Source organism: Trichomycterus rosablanca, chromosome 17, assembly GCF_030014385.1.
Source record: "Trichomycterus rosablanca isolate fTriRos1 chromosome 17, fTriRos1.hap1, whole genome shotgun sequence".
In the NCBI taxonomy this organism is placed as follows: domain Eukaryota; kingdom Metazoa; phylum Chordata; class Actinopteri; order Siluriformes; family Trichomycteridae; genus Trichomycterus; species Trichomycterus rosablanca.
In genome coordinates this window covers 25298619-25320769 of record NC_086004.1, presented here as the reverse complement: position 1 = coordinate 25320769, position 22151 = coordinate 25298619, and the positions used below count along the sequence as shown (strand labels likewise).

The window sequence follows — 22151 nt, the reverse complement described above, 5'->3', positions numbered from 1 at the left end:
GTGCAGTTTGGTTATATTCTGCTAAAATCATTCAACAGTAAGAAAATCAGCACAGTGTACTGGACTCTGGCTGTACATTTCCGATGTAGATGCATCTACTGTTTGAGGTGGAAAAACTGTGCAACTTAAATTGTGTATATTGTACACTAGGTCATATACTATGTAGCAACACTATGTGGACAACCTGATTACCCAACGTTAGTTACCCATTTGTTTTATTCACATTCCTTTTTAGGGCATTTAGCAGAGGCCTTTATCTAAAGCAACTTACAATTGTGACAGTATACAGTGCAAGCAGTCGTATGTTGAGGTCCTTACTCAGGGTCCAAACAGTAGCAATATTGAGGCTTAAACCAGCAACCTACACTAGTTCAGTACCCACACCACAGAGCTACCACTGCCCTACCACTTTGGGCATATAGTGTACTAAGTATTATGTTACTGTCAGCATTTTTGTATGTGTTTTATGAGTTTTCGACTAAATTAATAAGCTGTCTGATTGTAAACTTACAATTATGTTATATCTTTGACAGAACAACCAACCAGGACAGTCTGGGCCAAAAGGAGCAAAGGGCCACAGAGGACCTGAAGGATTACCTGTGAGTTCTTTACCTACCACAAATGTCTTGCTAACAAAGATTATTAAAGTAGCCCATGTGGGAAAATGACATCAGCTAATATGTACTTGCATTTTGAAAGTACACAAAAATCTGTGATCTGTTAAATTTCTTTCACTTTTAATTTCACTTTATTTAACTGACAAAATTAAAAAGAAATGTACTTTTATTGTTTAGGCTGACCAAATTAATTGTATTTTGTAAATATAAACAAATTTGGGACAAAGTTGGGACAGCTGCTAAATAAAGTTCCGCAATAACACTTAACATTGACAGTTAACAATAACAGTAATCCCTCTTGACATATTTTCATACAAACAGACCACACATACAAAGTCCAAACCTCAGAGTCAAGAGGTCATAGTGAAGATACTACTACTTAAAACCTCTCGAGCTAGACAGAACTTATATTTCGCAAGTACTGATGATAAATGTTTTCTATGAGTTACGAGTCTAAGCCTTTGGGAAGAACCTCAGCATCCTTTCCATAATGCTCGTCTCTGTTTCTGGACTTCATCCACAATGGAAGAGAATCTTCAAAGTACTCTTATTTAGAGCTTTATTTGTTTGCAGATCTGAATAGTCTTTCCTGCATAGTCTCTAGTGTATATTCAGTAAGAAAGAAATTGTGAAAGCTGGGAATATTCTATATAAATCATTGTGTTTTTCTTTTCTTCTTAATGAGTAGGGACCACCAGGACCACCGGGACCAGCTGGAGTTGATGTAAGTGGGTCTTACCAATCATTAAACCCTTCAGATGATAAAGCACAGTAATTGACAATATTGGGATGTTTGTGTCAAACAATATCACTACAATGATCACACTCTTTTTAAGTTTTAAGAGGCAATTAAGAGATTATGTAGCAATGAAGGAATTACCATGTGGCTGCAATATGGTGATTATGCAGGAAACAGTCTGCATTTTTGGTAAAGACAAGTTAAAAGTTATAATCATTTGTAAATAAATATCTCAGTCTCAAACTAAAAGAAATTACATGTAATTAACTTGAATGGATTCCAGTGAAATTATCAAAATACATTTTGATTATTTGGTTTCTCCTTACCCACCTAGCCAAGGCTCTCGATGATGGCCAACTCCAAGTACATCCAAAGTTAGACCAAAATCATTGTAGTCACTGTGGTCCTGGGAACACAGTCAGCCTGTTTTATATATTTACCCTAATCTACACATGTCACAATAGCCAAGATCCACAGACAGTTTCATGGACTTTATGGCTTAGTTTTTCCTTAATATGTAGTGTAAATTGTGGGCCCCAATTGCCTTTTAAACAATGTACAATTACCTCAAAATACAACAGGTAGATTCCTATTTTAGAAACTGAATGCACCTGGCCACAACGTTGTGTGCTATAGCAAAGGTCTGAATATTTCTGTACATCTGTATATTTGCAAACATAAGTATACTTACTTTTGTATTTTATTGTAGGACTGTGAAATTCTAGATATCATCATGAAGATGTGCTGTAAGTAGTCTATACCTTTCTTTTGTCACCTCCTTTTTTTCTTAATCTTGACATGGACTCCTACACATCAGACTTAAAACTTTGGATGACTTGCAGATAAAGGGAGACTTTAACACAACACAACAAGCAGTTTAAGCCTTAAAAGGAACAGCTTTGGAAAAGTAGATGTTTATCAATAGGTAGTATTGTTATACCTGACTCAGTATAAATGGTATGAAGAAAGAATGTCATACAGTATGTTTGGGCAGATACACTGTATGACCAAAATTATGTGGACACCTGATCATGAGCTTACTGAACATCCTTTTTCTGAACCATGAGTATGTATGTGTGGGTTTCACTTTGTTTCCAACACCCTTAATTCTTCATTTTGCATTTGTGGGTACTTGGTCTAAATTGGTCAAAAGAGCATTAGTGAGGTCAGTCACAGGTGGGTGAGAAAGCCTGGCTTGTAATCTTCTATGTAATTAATCTTAAAGATGTTTAATACATTGAAGATCAGGGCTTTGTGCAGGCCACTGAAGTTCATCCACATTAAACTGTCTTTTGGGCCTGGTTTGGTGCACAGGAACAGGAATGGTCCCTCCCCAAACTTATTCCACAGAGCTGAAAGAATATTATTTTAAACCTGTTAGCAATTGATGTAGTTGAAAGAATTAGAAGGGGTGTCCACATGCTTTTGGTCATATGATGTAAAAGTGAAATTTAAAACTACAGCTGGTTCATGTTAGAATTATAGCCTAGATGTTAAAAACAGCAGTCATGTTGGAGCCTTTTCAAACTGAAGAACAGCACTGTTACTGAAAGACACTCCTCTTGCTTTGAGTTATACGATCAGGTTACATGTTTTATAAATGTATAATAATTTTTAATGTAATTACTTTGTCTCTGCTACTTAGTAGAACCTTATCTTGAGTTTGTAATCCTTGGGTCATTTATTTGACTCTATTTTATAAAATGCTGTGTTATTGAAATTCTCTGTTTTTCTGTGTTTTTCAGCTTGTTGTGGTGAGTGTTTGTTTTTTTCACTTTAAAGTGAGCCAGAAGACGTGACTCTGCTTTTGGTTTGTGTTTTACAATCCATTCTGTGATGCTGATAGAAAAAATGGGTTTGGGAATTAGCTGAATTAATTTTCCTAATTTTCTTTGTCTTTGTTTAGAGTGCAAATGTGGACCACTGGACATTGTATTTATCTTGGATAGCTCTGAAAGTATTGGTGAAGACAACTTTGTCATTTCTAAGCTCTTCATTACAGCTGTCATTGACAGACTGGTCGGGGATCAGCAAGTCAGAGTAAGTCTGGTTTGGTACATTGTCTTATTGGATATATGTTTACTTATTTTCTTCCTTTGGCTCCTCCTGTTTTAGGGGTTGCCTCAGCGCATTCCTGATTTGGCATAGTTTTTTGATAGTTAGGATGACCTTCGTGACCCAGTCGTCTTTGTTTTCGGGAAAATGTATTTAAGGCTCACACAAATATTCCTTTTAAAGCCTTCCTTTATTTTAGTTTTACATTTTTAAGAGTTGATGTATATACAAGAGAAGAAAAATGCGAGTCCAAGTGCACTTTAATGTTGTGGTAGTCACTATGAGATGGTGTGTTCACAATGAGTCTGTTAATTCTATTTGTGTACTAGCATTGTGGCTTAGGAAGGCTGTATTACCCAAAAAGATAAGCCTTATTCCACCCCAAATGTCATCATGTTAACACAATTACCAAATTACTAAATGTTCTTATTGGGGCCATTAAGGTCCTTAACATCCTCTCTGCTTCCTGTGTGCAGTTTGGTGGGAATGAGTCCCGTGTCGGTGTGGTGCAGTACAGTGGAAAAAATGCTCAAGAGGCTGTGGTTCTCGGTGACCCCAACATAAAGACCCTGACAGACCTCAAACAGTATGATGGGCACAATTCAGTTCTCTCCATTGGTTAATACATTTGTCCCCCTGTATGTATCTAATCACATGTTCTTTTTTTCATCAGAGCTGTTAAAAACTTCCGCTGGCTGGCTGAAGCCACCTACACTGGAGAAGCTCTCAAGTTTTCACTGGACAACATGATCAGCCGGCTAATTACAGAAAAGACTGTAGTTTTGGTACTGACTGATGGCCGTTCAGATGTTACAAGAGACAAAGTGCCTTTGGAAACACTGTGTGACAAAGGGCTGAAGGTGAGAGAGAATTGCCATGAATATATTACCAGTTTTGTCAAACAGCAAAAAAGCAAACACATGTTTGTGTAACCCAAAGAGAAGTGACCTGAAAAGCTGAAGGTTGAACCATTTTTTGTGAAATTAATTTAACTTCATTCTACAACCCTTGGGATATGTACTACTTGGAAGGGTTTTCTAAACCAATGCCAAATAGGCCTGGTTTTTAGAAGAACTGTTGCATTTGGCTATTTTTAATAGAGGAAAATGCTGTAAATGGCCAGAGCTTTGAAAAAAGTCATTATGTATTATGAAAAGCAATTATTGAAGAAAAAAGTGTGGCACAATCTTAAGAAGTCCAAACAAAACAGTTTAGGGCAGTCTGTAAATAATCTGTAATCTTAACTTTTAAAACTATTGCAGACTCATGTTTTCCCTTTGAACAAAGGGAAAACATGAGTCTGCAGTAGTTTTAAAAGTTAAGATTACAGATTATTTACAGACTGCCCTAAACTGTTCTGTTTGGACTTCTTATTTTTGTTTTTAGTTGGTTGCCAGAATGTTTAACAGTGTAATGTTTAATGTTTTTCTCTGAAATTATATGGAAAATCTAATGTTCTGGCAACAAAAGCAGCATAAAGGTAGTAGGAACAGCATCTATAATGCTTGTATGATTTTTCTAGTTATTTTATCTCAGAAGGTTTTAATAGATCAGCTTAATTATGTAATAAATATTTACACATGTAAACATTTCCAGTGTTACTACTATACTAGTATAATACAGTGATGCCTGTGATTGATTGTTGCCCTGTCCCTATTTAAGCTTCATTACCATTTTGCACCCAGTGTTTTAGAATAGGCTCTGAATTTTTGTATCTCTATAAAGATAAAGTGAAAAAGATTAAATAAATATATGAATGAAACTAAAAACAATTATTACATTTTTAAAGCATGCTCATGTACTGTATGATTCAATCTTTTTTTCTCTATGGCAGGTTGGTGGTATAGGTGTTGTAGACTATTCAGGTAGACCGCCCAATCCCGACAGGGTAAAAGATACGTCCTGTCTGAATGATGAGAAAACACCAGGCTTCTCATTTGTTCTTAACAACTTTGCCATGCTCCTTACTGATGGCTTCCTTAAGAATCTGACAGACAGTATATGTAAAGGTAAGATACTTATCATGTTTATTTTTTCTTCTTCATAAGACAGTACAGTACATTTAAAAAGATCTCATGTTGATTATATTTTTTTCAACAGACAAGAAGTGTCCTACATATACATGTCCAAGTAAGTATGTGTAGTTTTTTTGTTTTGTCATTTGCTTGGACACATTTCCTAAACATTGTACCATTTTCAAGACCTAAAAGCACAACATGACTGAACTTTATATTTGTAGAGCTTAAAGTCAAACTGAAAAAGGTATTGTAGACTTAAATGTGTTAGAGCTGATTGAATGTTTCTGCTTATGAAGTGCTAATTTTAAGCGATTACTTATTACTAATTTGGTACCCAAACTGCTAACAATGTGGTTTCAACTTTGCATTTAATCATTTAGAATATCCATGTAGTTGTATGAGGACCTAAAAGCATTGTTATATTTAAAGAGTTAAAAAAAAAACAATTAATCAGTCACTGAAACATGTAAGTCTAAATAAAGGCAGTGTTCCTTAATCTATGTTCCTTGATCTATGTTCATCCCTAGTTCCCTTTGCTGGTTGTGAATTTAGGTTATTTAGTTTTATCTTAATAAATATATCATGTTGATCATGTCTGCACACCTGTATCCTTACTACATACCCAGCCCACCATTATTATCTATCAAATAACACATTGTTCACTGATGTATAGTATAGTTTGCTTTAAACAGCATGTTAGGGTTTAATAGATATTGCAAGAGTGAAAGAGCCTTTATCATTTGAATTCTGCAAGTGTAATCAGTATTATAATGTAGGAACTTAAGATGTTAGAAAGTAGGAAAATGCATCTAAGCAACTATCCAAGTTAAATTGTAAATCAGACACCATTGAGGTGAAGCTAAAATTTAAAAAGACCTACAATGTTTGAAACACAGACTTATAGTGTATTAAATAGTATTAATGGTTTTTTTTTTTTTCAGTTTCCTTCAATCAGTCTACAGATGTCATTATTATGATGGACAGCTCAGCTAGTGTGGGATCCAAGAACTTTAAGATGACCCAAGACTTTACAAAGAAGCTGGTCAGGCGCTTCCTGTCTGCAGAAAGGGCGGGGCCGGCCACAGCGGTTCGTGTTGCAGTTGGCCAGTACAGTACCAACGCTAACATAGAAGCTCCCTTCTCCAACAATGCCACAGCGATTGCTGCTCTGATCGCAAATGCCACGTTTCAGGACAGTAACACGCAGGTGATGAGCGCGCTTGATTTCGCCATAAATCAATTCAAGGACAGTGGAAGGAGAAAAAAGAAGCTGCTGGTGTTTTCAGACGGGCGCTCGCAAGGGATCACCAGCAAACAGATAGAAGATGTAGTTAATAAGGTGAACAACGCAGGCATTGAGCTTTATATTTTGGCTGTTGGGAATCAAGTGAATGAAGTCAATCTGATTAACCTGGTGCGTCGGGGGCAACCGTACCGTAATCTCTTTAAGGTTGCTGATTACCACACTTTGCTCAGGGGTGTCTTTTACCAAACTGTGTCTCGAAAGATTTCACTGATGTAAGGGGACAGGGCATGTCATGTTAAAACACTAGCTGATTGGGATGGGAAAGGGAAATTAAGAAGTGCCTTAAAATGCAAAGGGTGGGGCAATATAGCACCAGCTTTAACTTAGTTTTTCTCATAAAATATGATCCATATTTCATTTTACATCCTGTACGGAGAGAGAATATTCTGTATAGACACTGATTATTTTTGACACTTGTATGTCTTTGGAAGGTAAAGATGTTTGCAGATGTATTTTACACCCATATTTCAATATGTTTTGGTGCTTTGATCAACCGAACAGAAGGTCTATTCATGTACATTGGAAATTATTTTGTTTAGTTTGCTATAGCACAAAATATTCCTGTTCATCTTTACATGTGCTATTTTTTACATCATCTTTAAACATGTTGAAAAATAATGTACATGTTCACATTATCTGCATGAAGTGTGAATTCGTATTTTGCCCTGTATATCATGTTTTGAATTCCATAATTCCATTAAACATCACTTGAAAAGAAATTTGGTGCTAACAGTGTACACTCAGGTTTCACTGAATTCCATTTCAATTTGTAGGCAAAGTATTTCAAAAATTTTTAACCTAAACATGTTTACCATTAGAATTATGTCAAATTGTGTATTTTTACAAATGAATTTGGAGCTAATTACAGGGGTGCTGTAGATAAGTTTTCAATAAAAACATGCTTCATCCCACCACTACTGCCTCTTATGTGAATCACTTATACACTTCTATGTAATGAGCATCATTGATTTTTTATTAATCCTGCAAGGAATGCAAGTCAAAACATAAAGTCACTACTACTGCCAAGATGCCACTTTTATATCCTTAGGCTATACCCTTACGCTTCAATTGTATATGGTCACAATTGCACATCACTGGAATAAAAATTGTGTTTGTGGCTTGCTTTATAAACAAGCAGGCGTGGAGTGAGTAAATATTGGTTGCTAAGTTTTAAAACTGATAGCTTTAGCTAAAAATAGTCACCATCTCTAAATATCGCCAACCCTCCCACCTATAAAGTCTGAAGAGCATTTATTACACAGTGATACTGACCTCATTGCTCCTTGCAGTTGTCTTGCTTCTGACAGATTTCTCTAATGGATTGTTCCGTCTCATTCAACAGATGTTTAGTTGGAAAAGGACATGGTGAGTGGGCGGATCATTTAATTGAGCTAAATCCCAGGTCATATTCCCATGATGCACAGCATAATACATAGTTAGTTGACGTACACTTGTAAAAAATGGCGGGAGAGTGGGGTGATTTTCCAGAAAGATACAGCACACTGGCATCACTAGCCAGCAGAAGATCAGACTGGACCGGACCGGGACAAGCATCCAGACACCATGGTTTCAGAGAAAAGCAAGTGTGCCAAGAAGGAGCTGGTGAGTGTGAGAGGAAGAAACCATGAGATAGAAAAACCTCCACCTGAAGTAAACTGACACCTGTGAGGCACAGGTGATTGTCAATCAGACGAAACTGGCACATCAGTACACACATATACACACATACACACACCCATTCACCTATAGGGCAATTCAGTGTCTCCAGTTAACCTGACTGCACTGTGGGAGGAAACCAGAGCTCCTGAAGGAAACTCACACAGACACGGGGAGAACATGCAAACTCCACACAGAAAGGACCAGGACCACCCTGCCTGGGGATCAAACCCAGGACCTTCTTGCTGTAAGGCAACAGTGCTACCCACTAAGCCACTGTGCCACCCTCTTAACATAACTCAACATAAAACTATGAGTTTTATTTCCAAGCAGTTTCACAACACACTTTATTTCAGGAGATATTTTTCATGGTCTACTAAATATTCAGAGGTGCCAGTAATGTTGACCAGTAGTTCTGGCTTGCAGCCACCATTGTCTTTCCTCCAGTAAAGATTTGGGTTGTAATTCAACATGTGGTTCTGGTCTTCAGGCAGTTCATGTTGAATCCATGCCACCTGAAAACAGAATACATATTATTATGACCAGCAGGTAGCCTACACTATTTCTTAAGCAATCGACTGTTAAATTCATTGGTAAGGGTTTAAACAATTATGCTAGGAAAATAAACCTTAGGGTTTAAGATTAAACCATTAGAAAATTAACAAAATCTAACAAAAAAATGATAAACGCTGTTTGGTAACACAGTAAGTAGCTAAGGTGTCACACAGCACCAGGGTCCTAAAGACCTTTAAGAGTTTAAACCATGCCCCCAGTCACTGTAAGAAATTAAGCATATTTTCCCAATGTCTGCATGAGTACTTCAACCTCCTCCCGTCCTTTAAAATCATGCAAAAGGGGAAAAGCTGATCTAAACTGTTCCCAGCTGTGAGTAAATGCATGAATGTGCAATGGGATTTATTCGTAGTTCAGTACAGAGATTTCAGGTGGTGCAGGACCCACAACAACCAGACAAACCAGACATTAAAGATAAATGAATGGACAAATTAGTGAAACATGTGTATTTTGTGTTTTTCAATATGTCATTTACTTATCCCAGTTGCTGAACTCATTTGTGAAAATGGGAAAATGGTCCATCCTCGCACTGCTAGACCTAATATTGATCTTTGCCAGCAGACACAGCTTGCATTAGAACATTTATTTTAGCCCTGTGATGGATTGGCACCCTGTCCAGTATGTTCCTGACTTATGCCCACTGTTTCCTGGTGAAAAAGGACTCGCACTGGCCCTGATAAAATGGCTGATGAAAATGAAATGAATGAAAAAAAGAACAAAGTCATTAACATGTGGAGTTAATTTTAATTTAGTCAAGCATGGAAGTAGGTCAGTGAAGATGTGGGGATGTTTTACTGCTGCAGGAACTGGCAGTCTTGATTGTGTGACTGGCAGCATCACAGCAATCCCAAGGCATTGTGAGGAAGAATGTTATGTCCTCTATAGAGCAATTCAACCTTTATGATAACTGGATTTTCCGACAAGACAATGTCGGAAACTCTTCCAAGTAAACCAAGCCAAAGCTTGTGTAAGGAATCAGTCCTGGAATATTCGGGAGTGGTCTTCCCAGTCTTCAGATTTAAATCCCATAGAGATTCTGTGAGAATATTATTTCTCTTTCTCTATTATTTCTCTAACTGAGACTTCTTGTTGGATATTTTCATAAAATTCAACACACATGTAATATCTTTTAAAGTGAGAGGGGTTAAAGATTTCTGATTACAACTGTTTGTCTTTATATTCCCTCAGTTCCACAGGCCATTCCAAGGAAATTCATGAAAATCGGGCCTGTGTGATGTGGGAGAAGTTTAGGGTAAAGGGGGGCAAAAGTTTCTGCAGAAAATGCTAACAACTTCCAGCTGCCTTGGCTCCAAACAACAAAATCCAACATCTGGAGGAGACCGTATCCAGAAAAAATGAGAGATGAAAGAGCTAAACCTCAAAATTAGAACAACAGAGACACTAAAATAGAAGAAAAAACTGATAAACATTGTTACTAAAGGAAATTGATTTAGGATTTGTGTATTGATTACTTGTGACTTATGATTTAGGCTGGATTGTAGTGAATGGAAAAAGGAGAAAAGAGAAAGGTGGAGAGAAGAATTCTGCCTTACCATGTTCCAAATGTGCTTAATCAATTTTGCGGAGGTCAGGTTCAGGGATCCATTTAAACGCTCTTCAAAACAGCAAAAAATAAGATTGAATGTAAAATTACTGAACACCCACACATGTGCAAGTGTTAAAAACCAGGAAACCCTGAGTCATACACTGACCAGCCAGTAAAAGTTGGCTGTTTACCATCAGCAAACAGAAGCAAACAGAGAAACTGGCAATCGTTGTATGGGAATGTACATTTTTAAGAACAGTTTTTACGTAGTATTTCCAAATGTTTTGGAGTTAGAAATGGTAAAGTCTCTGAAAAGCCCTACCTGATCTTTTGTGCGAAGTAAATCACCCCTTAGCTACTAAATCAGCCAGTTTGCCAAATTTAACTGACAACTAGGGTCCTTTTTATCAGCAACACCCAGGTATGATTACTGCCTAATAAATCTAAACTTCACTTAAACAGCAGGCTAGAAGGTCTCAAAAACCAACACAATGGTGTCCCATTCTAAAGAAATTCAAATGTAGATTTAAAACAAAAAAGCCAATACCCAGGCTCTTGGACTCCAGCAAACCACAGTGAGAGCCATTATTCATAAATAGTGAAAACCTGTAGATAAAACTACTCAGTTCGTCTTTATCTTGTATTAAAATTACTTGGAGGATCAGATAGAAGAAATGCATTCCGTTTTTTCTTTACTTAAACTTGTCCTGCAAAGATTACACCAAGAGCACAATGTGCACTGCTGAATTATGTTGAAAAAGAGCCCCTACAGTAAAAGGTAAAAATCTTGTGTGTGTATGAATCATCATAGTTATTATAAAAGTAGTCCACTGCTCTATGCAGTGTTGTTACTCAGCACTGCTTAAAATCACATGGATTCCCTGCAATACTTATATGACAGTTGTTAAGACAAGGAAAGATTCGTGTTCAGGAACTCAGCAGATGTCTAACTATGGCTATTATTTGGCATCATAGTCCAAAGCGTGGGTTAATACACAGATAGGCTAGTAACACACTACTATAGCCAGTAGCATAGTGGTTACTGGACTAGTAATCAGAAGGTAGCTGGTTCAAGTGCCACCACTGCCAGGTTGCTGCTGTTGGACCCTTGAGCAAGGCCTTTAGGCCTCAGTTGCTCAGACTTTATACTGTACTGTAAGTCACTTTGCTAAATGCCAAAAATGTAAATGTAAAATATAAATACTAGAGAACAAACCGGAAACTAGATTACACAGCTCAGAGTTGGCATACTTTGAGGGTTTAAATACCAATACAACTTACAGAGAACACAGACATTCGGTAAAATCATTAAGGTAAGAAACAGATAACTATACCTAGGAAAGGGGGCAAAAAACAAACCCTTAACATACATAACAACACAGAAACATCAAGTGCATGCATTGCTACTGGAAACTGTGTCACTAAGAGGGAGGGAGCAACACTATGATGTTTTGTAGATAGATGAGACATTTTGGCAGAAATCTGGCAGAAATTACTGACTTGGGGTTTGAAGGAAAAAAGACACTACAATTGAATAATGCCAGCTGTAAAGTATAGTGAAAAAAGCATCACAGTTTGGGTCTGCTTTGCCGCTTTGGGGCCTTTGTAATTATTAAAAACAATACAATTTGAATAAATTAACTACTAAACCCCAGAATAACTTAAAATTACATTTTCGACATTTAGCATATGCTTTTATCCAAACAACTTACAGTACTGTGATAGTATATATTGTCTAAGCAATTGAAGGTTAAAGGTCTTGTTCAAGGGCCCAACGGTGGAAACCTGGCAGTGGAGGGGCTTGAACCAGCAACCTTTCGATTACTAGTCAGGTACCCTAACCACTAGGCTACAACTGCTAATTGTTTTAATACACTACAAAAGGCCATGGCAACCAGCTAAACAGTCCACAGTCTACACTACAGCCTGTTTATGTGTGACTCAATGGAAGCATCCACTCACCAATTACTGCCGTATTCTTAATAGACAGGCACCTCAGCAGCTCAGATCTGTAATAAACCCCAAATGATATATTCTTTCCATTTGGCTATGAGTCTCCCTTTGCAAAAAAAGCCCCACTGTTAAGCAGTCCCCAGACCAGCTGGAGTCCAAAATATAAAAGAGCGGAAATGGAGGGGGAAAATGCTTATGTAATTGTGAAAGCTTGGTGGAATTATGGTGGGGTTGGTGCTGTGCTGACTGTTTTAGAACATTTCAAGTACAAAACTCTGAATAGTAGTCTCATTCACTAGAGTGCATTTAAAAATAGGTTCAGATGCTAATACACTAAAAGATTAAAAGTATGTGGACACCTGCCCATTAACTTGTGGGACAATTCATTCCAAAACTGTGAGCATTAATATACACGTATAACCTCTGTGATTCGATTCCACATGATGTTGGACAGTATTCTGGAAATTTGTACCCATTCAGTCAAAGCACTTGGAAAAGTCAGGTTCTACTGGAAGTAAATTGGAAGCATGTCATTTAATTTATATAACTGATTTTATACACCTGTTAGCAATGACTGCGGCTGAAAAGCAAACACAAGAATTCAGAATTGTGTACGCATAGTTTTAGTCAAATGATTAAAATAACTGTAAAACTGTATTTTCTTAACTGCTCTGACCTCTGAAATGTCATTAACTTAAGAAGCTCCTTAGTATAATCTCATGTTTAGCTGCTCTGTTTAATCATACACTATATTTTTATCTGGGATTAGTTATTTATTGGATTGTTGGATAGGAAGTGACTAACGTCTAACTGAGAATTTCTTGTGATACGGTTTCTTGTTTTTGGCTTTATAATGGATCCACTGGGAAATATTGCAGGCTTAGTTATTAAGCTAACTTTCTGGCACAGTCTAACGCAGGCTACATGCATGTACTAATGGATAATAAAATAGGGCCTATAATACAGAAGTGTTGTAGTGAGGGGGTGGAACACTGCAACTGGGGATCTGGGTTCAATCTTCCCCTAAGGTCATTGTTTATGAAAATACAGGAATTAATGAATATCGTATCCAATAAAAATAGAAGGGGGGGGGGGGGGGGGGGTTTATCATATTAGGTAATTCCAAGTTATAACTACCTTATTATTGTTTAATCAGTTACATGGTCTGTCCGTAATCAAGTCTTTTACATCCATTTATAATACATGGATCAGCTACAGTGGGGCCAAAAAGTATTTAGTCAGCCACTGATTGTGCAAGTTCCTACTTAGAAAGATGAGAGAGGTCTGTAATTTTCACCATAGGTACAAAATGAAAAAAAAAAAATCCAGGAAATCACATTGTAGGATTTTTAAAGAATTTATTTGTAAATTATGGTGGAAAATAAGTATTTGGCCAATAACAAAAGTTCAACTAAATACTTTGTAACATAACCTTTGTTGGCAATGACAGAGGTCAAACGTTTCCTGTAAGTCTTCACCAGGTTTGCACACACTGTAGCTGGTATTTTGGCCCATTCCTCCATGCAGATCTCCTCTAGAGCAGTGATGTTTTGGGGCTGTCGCTGGGCAACACGGACTTTCAACTCCCTCCACAAATTTTCTATGGGGTTGAGGTCTGGAGACTGGCTAGGCCACTCCAGGACCTTGAAATGCTTTTTACGGAGCCACTCCTTCGTTGCCCGAGCGGTGTGTTTGGGATTATTGTCATGCTGGAAGACCCAGCCACGTTCCATCTTCAATGCTCTCACTGATGGAAGGAGGTTTTGGCTTAAAATCTCACGATACATGGCTCCGTTCATTCTTCCCTTAACACGGATCAGTCGCCCTGTCCCCTTTGCAGAAAAACAGCCCCAAAGCATGATGTTTCCACCCCCATGCTTCACAGTAGGTATGGTGTTCTTGGGATGCAACTCAGCATTCTTCTTCCTCCAAACACGACGAGTTAAGTTTTTACTAAAAAGTTCCATTTTGGTTTCATCTGACCACATGATATTCTCCCAATCCTCTTCTGGATCATCCATATGCTCTCTGGCAAACTTCAGACGGGCCTGGACATGTACTGGCTTAAGCAGGGGGACACGCCTGGCACTGCAGGATTTGAGTCCCTCTCGGCGTAGTGTGTTACTGATGGTAGCCTTTGTTACTTTGGTCCCAGCTCTCTGCAGGTCATTCATCAGGTCCCTCCGTGTAGTTCTGGGATTTTTGCTCACCGTTCTCATGATCATTTTGACCCCACGGGATGAGATCTTGCGTGGGGCCCCAGATCGAGGGAGATTATCAATGGTCTTGTATGTCTTCCATTTTCTTACAATTGCTCTCACAGTTGATTTATTCACACCAACCTGCTTGCCTATTGTAGATTCACTCTTCCCAGCCTGGTGCAGGTCTACAATTTTCTTCCTGGTGTCCTTCGACAGCTCTTTGGTCTTGGCCATGGTTGAGTTTGGAGTCTGACTGTTTGAGGCTGTGGACAGGTGTCTTTTATACAGATAACGAGGTCAAACAGGTGCCATTAATACAGGTAACGAGTGGAGGACAGAAGAGCTTCTTAAATAAGAAGTTACAGGTCTGTGAGAGCCAGAAATCTTGCTTGTTTGTGGGTGACCAAATACTTATTTTCCACCATAATTTACAAATAAATTCTTTAAAAATCCTACAATGTGATTTCCTGGATTTTTTTTTCTCATTTTGTTTCTCAAAGTTGAAGTGTACCTATGATGAAAATTACAGACCTCTCTCATCTTTCTAAGTAGGAGAACTTGCACAATCAGTGGCTGACTAAATACTTTTTGGCCCCACTGTATAACATTAAAACCACCTCCTTGTTTCTACTCACTGTCCATTTTATCAGCTCCACTTACCATATAGAAGCACTTTGTAGTTCTACAATTACTGACTGTAGTCCATCTGTTTCTCTACATACTTTTTTAGACTGCTTTCATCCTGTTCTTAAATGGTCAGGACCTTCATCTTCTAGACCTTCGTCAGTGGTCACAGGACTCACAGGCGTTGTTGGTTGGTTTAAAAACTCCATCAGCGCTGTTGTGTTTGATCCACTCATACCAGCACAATACACACTAACACACCACCACCATGTCAGTGACACTGCAGTGCTGAGAATGATCCACCACCTAAATAATACCTGCTCTGTAGTGGTCCTGGGAGAGTCCTGACCATTAAAGAACAGCATGAAAGAGGGCTAACAAAGCATGCAGAGAAACAGATGGACTACAGTCAGTAATTGTAGAAGTACAAAGTGCTTTTATATGGTCAGTGAAGCCAATAAAATGGACTGTGTGTGTAAAAACAAGGAGGTGGTTTTAATGTTATGTCTGGTCGGTGTAAATTGCATTATGTGTAAGTGCACCACCAGGGTTTCGAAGACCTGGGTTTTAGCCCAGAGTTAAGTTGAGGATTTGGAATGTTCTCCCTATGAGTTTTCTCTGAATAGTGCTGTTTTCCTATTCATGCAGTAGGAGGACTGACTGTACTGTAATGAACCTTGATGTATAATTTTAATCTGGACAGAATGGCTAAATTTAAGCACAACCCCATTTTAACAGCAACATTTATCAGAATTATCAAAGTAAAAAGCACAGATCGTAGGCTCTTCAGTCACAAAGACTTTTAAGTGACTTATGGTTCCATCAATTATGGATCAGGTTGCCTAGGCTTTGAGGCAGCAAACCATCCCCACTATTTGAAATAATGTTCCTATAGTGAAATGTATTGTAAGCTTTATCCCAGATTTAAGGGAAATAATGTCTTTTAAAATAATGTCTTTTTAACACAATAGGGCTTGGGGTCATCACAGGGAGCCTTTATGTTCCACTAGATCAGAATCATTTTTGAAAATGCAACTTTCCTATTGCTAGGACTTTTGGCCAATCTCCTTTTAATATTGTACACCAAGTTCCTCCAAAGCAATCCAGGCCTGCAGTTTGTTAGATGTTTTTTTTTTTTGCTGGATTCTTTTGTGACTTCATGGATTAGTGGTTGATGGGCACTTGGAGAAGTTTTAGTAGGCTGATCACTTCTGAAAAGACTCACCAGTACATTCCAAGTTTTTCTCTATTTAGTGATAAAGCTCCCACTTTAATTTAATGGTGTTTAAAAGCCTTATAAATGTCTGTGCAGCCCTTTCCAGAATGATAAGAATTCAGACATTTTTGATTGCAGTATTGTGCTGGTTGTTAAGACCTTTCAGGATATGCTACTTCAGGTGATAATAGGTTTTCATGAAGCCTGGCTGTGTTCAGTTTGATTAAACACTGTTATTAATTAAATAAGTAAAATGCTTTTAAATAACTCTACTTCAATATATGAAATGGTTTATAAGCTGTATGTAAGGAAAAACAGAAGAGTGAGTGTTCTTAAGGTGACAAAAAAGGCAAGCAATTAATCAATCAAAGTTATTCAGACTGTTTACCTAATCAATACGTTTGGGATGGCACGGTGGCTAAGTGGGTAGCACTGTCACCTCACAGCAAGAAGGTCCTGGGTTCGATCCCCAGGCGGGGTGGTCCGGGTCCTTTCTGTGTGAAGTTTGCATGTTCTCCCTTGTCTGTGTGGGTTTACTCTGGGTGCTCCGGTTTTCTTCCCACAGTCCAAAGACATGCAAGTGAGGTGAATTAGAGACACTAAATTGTCTATGACTGTGTTCGATATAACCTTGTGAACTGAAGAACCTTGTGTGTGTAATAAGTAACTACCGTTCCTGTCATTAATGTAACCAAAGTGTAAAACATGACGTTAAAATATTAATAAACAAACAATACGTTTGAACATTTTTATTCCACTGAGAGTGGTTACTTTCAGGATGACACCCATAAAAATATTGAACAGAATGCCTGTATTGTTATATATAAAGTATAATGAATTGTTGTCTTTGCATATTCTCACTTTGTTTTGGAAGGTGTGGTCAGAGTGCATTATATAGCACCTTTGGAGTGGAAAGGGGTAAAGGGCCTTGCACAGGGGGCCCAACAGTGGGTGCTTAGCAAAGACGGGATTCCAAACATCAGAATTCCTAATAATAGCCAGAATCTGCCACCACTGAGCTAACATTGCCATTTAAAGTCACCAGAACTCAATTCAATCAAACACCCATAAGAGATTTTCATCCAACATGTTAGGACACTCTCTACCATCTTTCCTTGTTCACTCAACTATGAAAATGTAATGTAATTTTTTGCTGAAAGACAGAAAAGACTGGTTTGGTGTTACCAAAATTGTTGTACTATGCATTTTTTCATCAGTGACACCATGATAATGCATACACTAGAGTTTGAATTTGGAGTGGGATTTTAGTTTGCAGCTAGAAGGGAGAACATATGAAGTCATTCCTTTAGAATGAGTCACGCCGAGCCTTGGAGACGAAACAGACACAGACCCCCCCCCCCACCCACACACACTCTCTCTCCTTTTTAAGAAAATTCATACTGTTCACCATGAGAGACGAGTAAGTATAAATATGTTTCAGCCTACCTTTCTCAGCTGTTCTTCATCTACTGTAGAAGAAGTGCCTCTTCCTCTAACTATCAGTGTTTTAATAGTTAGTGCTAACTATTACACATCCCCTGACCTCAAAGTATTTTATGATGACCCTGATTATATATACAATCATTGTGTAAATGTAAAAAGCTCCATATTTAAAACTGTGGCTTACCAAGTACAATAAAAATGTTGATGCAGCTTTATCCAATTTTATCTTTCGTCACTATTTAACCTCCAAAATTATGACCCAATTATACTATTAGAGGATGATAAAACTCTCATAATTGTATCTCTTTCTACGTACACTTGACTAAAGCAGGACATGTTTGGCTAGAAATGAATTATGCACTGTGTGAACTATGTGAAGTTTCACTAGCGTGTACCTGTAACCAGCACGAGAAGCAGTTAGCTTTAATTTAGTCAGTTTCAATATACCTGCCAGAAACAGTGAAACACCTCCCCAAAAACTCCTTTAGAGCTACAAAAAATTCCACTTATTTATTTCAAGACTTATACCTGCTGGGCTGGAGGCCGCTAGCATAATCTGTTTTGTTCTAAATTTTCGCAACTCTGACACAACCAGTTTGTTTGTTTATTAGGATTTTAACATCATGTTTTACACACTTTGGTTACATTCATGAAAAAAAACGGTAGTTACTCGTTACACAAGATTCATTAGTTCACAAGGTTATACTGAACACAGTCATGGACAATTTAGTATCTCCAGTTCACCTCACTTGCCTGAGAACATGCAAACTCCACACAGAAAGGACCCGGAACGCCCCACCTGGGATCAAACCCAGGACCTTCTTGCTGTGAGGCGACAGTGCTACCCACCTAGCCACCGTGCCGCCCTGACACAACCAGTTCATTATTGTAAAAATATTGTATATATTTGCACATGCAGATTATCACAATAAACTGTCCTATTCAGCTTCATTGTTTGATCTTGGTGTGAAAAATTTTCTCCCTTTACCTCATCTGTTTTGTTAAATTGGACAAAATTGTGCTGATATTTAGAAATATTGTTAACCAACATGAACTTTTTCACCCATCTCTACCAAGCATGTGAGTAGTCATGGAGCTGAGGGAGAATAACAGAAGGAAGAGGAAAATAATTGTCAGATTTTAAATGACAAATGCACAAAACCTTACCATAACCCTAACTGACCACAAACTACTGTGGTCTGGACCAGAGAATTCCACACAGCTACAGAAACCGAACTCGTTGCCATTTATTACCTAAGTTCTATGTAAATTTTGACCCAGCACAGCACGTTACACAAATTTCAGCATCTGTTTGATGGCCTGAGAATGGTTTGATAGAAAAAAGAGTTGAAGATGGATGAAAGCTACTTTTCTCTAAGTATATGTTGCAACAGGAAGTGTTAGTGACTGTGGTAGGTTGGGGGATTAAGTGAATATATAGTAGAATGTGTAGCCGAGCATGTATATACAGTGTATCACAAAAGTGAGTACACCCCTCACATTTCTGCAAATATTTCATTATATCTTTTCATGGGACAACACTATAGACATGAAACTTGGATATAACTTAGAGTAGTCAGTATACAGCTTGTATAGCAGTGTAGATTTACTGTCTTCTGAAAATAACTCAACACACAGCCATTAATGTCTAAATAGCTGGCAACATAAGTGAGTACACCCCACAGTGAACATGTCCAAATTGTGCCCAAATGTGTCGTTGTCCCTCCCTGGTGTCATGTGTCAAGGTCCCAGGTGTAAATGGGGAGCAGGGCTGTTAAATTTGGTGTTTTGGGTACAATTCTCTCATACTGGCCACTGGATATTCAACATGGCACCTCATGGCAAAGAACTCTCTGAGGATGTGAGAAATAGAATTGTTGCTCTCCACAAAGATGGCCTGGGCTATAAGAAGATTGCTAACACCCTGAAACTGAGCTACAGCATGGTGGCCAAGGTCATACAGCGGTTTTCCAGGACAGGTTCCACTCGGAACAGGCTTCGCCAGGGTTGACCAAAGAAGTTGAGTCCACGTGTTCGGCGTCATATCCAGAGGTTGGCTTTAAAAAATAGACACATGAGTGCTGCCAGCATTGCTGCAGAGGTTGAAGACGTGGGAGGTCAGCCTGTCAGTGCTCAGACCATACGCCGCACACTGCATCAACTCGGCCTGCATTGTCGTCATCCCAGAAGGAAGCTGACGCACAAGAAAGCCCGCAAACAGTTTGCTGAAGACAAGCAGTCCAAGAACATGGATTACTGGAATGCCCTGTGGTCTGACGAGACCAAGATAAACTTGTTTGGCTCAGATGGTGTCCAGCATGTGTGGCGGCGCCCTGGTGAGAAGTACCAAGACAACTGTATCTTGCCTACAGTCAAGCATGGTGGTGGTAGCATCATGGTCTTGGGCTGCATGAGTGTTGCTGGCACTGGGGAGCTGCAGTTAATTGAGGGAAACATGAATTCCAACATGTACTGTGACATTCTGAAACAGAGCATGATCCCCTCCCTTCGAAAACTGGGCCTCATGGCAGTTTTCCAACAGGATAACGACCCCAAACACAACCTCCAAGATGACAACTGCCTTGCTGAGGAAGCTGAAGGTAAAGGTGATGGACTAAACCCAATTGAGCACCTGTGGCGCATCCTCAAGTGGAAGGTGAAGGAGTTCAAGGTGTCTAACATCCACCAGCTCCGTGATGTCATCATGGAGGAGTGGAAGAGGATTCCAGTAGCAACCTGTGCAGCTCTGGTGAATTCCATGCCCAGGACGGTTAAGGCAGTGCTGGATAATAATGGTGGTCACACAAAATATTGACACTTTGGGCACAATTTGGACATGTTCACTGTGGGGTGTACTCACTTATGTTGCCAGCCATTTACACATTAATGGCTGTGTGTTGAGTTATTTTCAGAAGATAGTAAATCTACACTGCTATACAAGTTGTACACTGACTACTCTAAGTTATATCCAAGTTTCATGTCTATAGTGTTTTCCCATGAAAAGATATAATAAAATATTTGCAGAAATGTGAGGGGTGTACTCACTTTTGTGATACACTGTATGTGTTTGTGTCAGTGTTGATATGTTGGTTGTGTATGTTGCGTGTCCGCTTTGTTAACAATTGCAAGACCTACCACCAAGTTCTAAACACTGGCCAAGCCTAAACACCTACTATAAACCAGCAGCTGTGTGCGTTTAATTGACATGTTTTGTTTAAAAAGCCAGATTCCATGGGAGGAACTTGTCCGTATAAATGGCTTATTTGCAATAGTTGTGCTCATGAACTGTATATCTGTTAATATTATTTAGACAGTATTATAAACATAGTATATAAATGCATGTATACAAATGCAAGTAAATATGTTTATAAACTCAGTTACATTTCTGCACAACTACTCCACAATAAAATATTGTCTGATTTTTATTAAAATCATTTTTTACAAAACCTGTTTAAGCTGGAAATGTTGTTGTAATTCTGGTAAGGTACTTGCACAATATGTAATGACAGTCCTGGGATATAACTATGACTAAAAGATTGGAGCAGTACATCTTATTCCAGAAAAGATTTTTAAATCTTAAGTTTTCCTAAACTAGATTGTTACGCTAATTCCTTGTTGGCCATTGTGACTGGCTGTAGCTCTCTAATTTAACAGCATTTATTAAAAAGTAAACAAGACAGTGTTCTCTTGCCAGTTTTAAATGACTAATATCCGAGATTAAATCCTGTTAGGTGAAGCGTTACTGAAATCACAAGACTACCCATGTTCCAGCAGCTTTTATTTAATTGCAAATCTGTTTTCGCTGATGCTTGGATTAATCCTGACCATCTTTACAGATTTCCTCTTAGCAGTAGATGACAGGGTTTCCTTTTCAACCTTGGCAATTGATTATTGTTCCAAATTTTTAATTTAAAGAGTCTAACCAGATCTTTGTAAATGCATTGAGAAAAGTCATTAGCTGTAAATTTTTACACCCTAAAACAAATAAATTAATAAAAAAAAATGAAATTAATAGATAAATGAAAATCACCTGTAGCATATAAATCTGATTACTGTACACCGTGGTTAGGACAGCCATCTCAAGACTTTCTCATTAGGTGGTAGAAGTGTGGTCGATGGAGTGTAAAATGTAAAATGGGAGTGCTGAGGGTTCAGCTGGGTGGATTCACAGCGCCCCCCTGTGTGCATTACTTTCTCCAGCTGA

The 22151-nt window shown here is 38.3% G+C and overlaps 1 protein-coding gene and 1 long non-coding RNA gene across 2 annotated transcripts in view; one reads left to right on the top strand and one right to left on the bottom strand.

The window, feature by feature from the left end:
- col6a1 (collagen, type VI, alpha 1) overlaps positions 1 to 7649 on the top strand; it is a 32711-nt gene extending 25062 nt beyond the window's left edge. Inside the window, exons 26-35 of the mRNA XM_063013311.1 lie at positions 534 to 599; positions 1306 to 1341; positions 2066 to 2102; positions 3102 to 3110; positions 3263 to 3396; positions 3888 to 3997; positions 4085 to 4271; positions 5246 to 5420; positions 5512 to 5541; positions 6371 to 7649. Coding sequence (XP_062869381.1) covers positions 534 to 599; positions 1306 to 1341; positions 2066 to 2102; positions 3102 to 3110; positions 3263 to 3396; positions 3888 to 3997; positions 4085 to 4271; positions 5246 to 5420; positions 5512 to 5541; positions 6371 to 6951 — 1365 coding nt within the window. The 3' untranslated portion in view covers positions 6952 to 7649. The remainder of the gene's footprint in view (positions 1 to 533; positions 600 to 1305; positions 1342 to 2065; positions 2103 to 3101; positions 3111 to 3262; positions 3397 to 3887; positions 3998 to 4084; positions 4272 to 5245; positions 5421 to 5511; positions 5542 to 6370) is intronic.
- Positions 7650 to 8721: 1072 nt separating this feature from the next.
- LOC134331569 (uncharacterized) lies at positions 8722 to 10581 on the bottom strand. Its single transcript, XR_010015135.1, has 2 exons — positions 10518 to 10581; positions 8722 to 8906 (listed from the first exon to the last, which is right to left on the bottom strand). It is a non-coding gene; the product is annotated as an uncharacterized LOC134331569 (long non-coding RNA).
- Positions 10582 to 22151: the final 11570 nt, after the last annotated feature.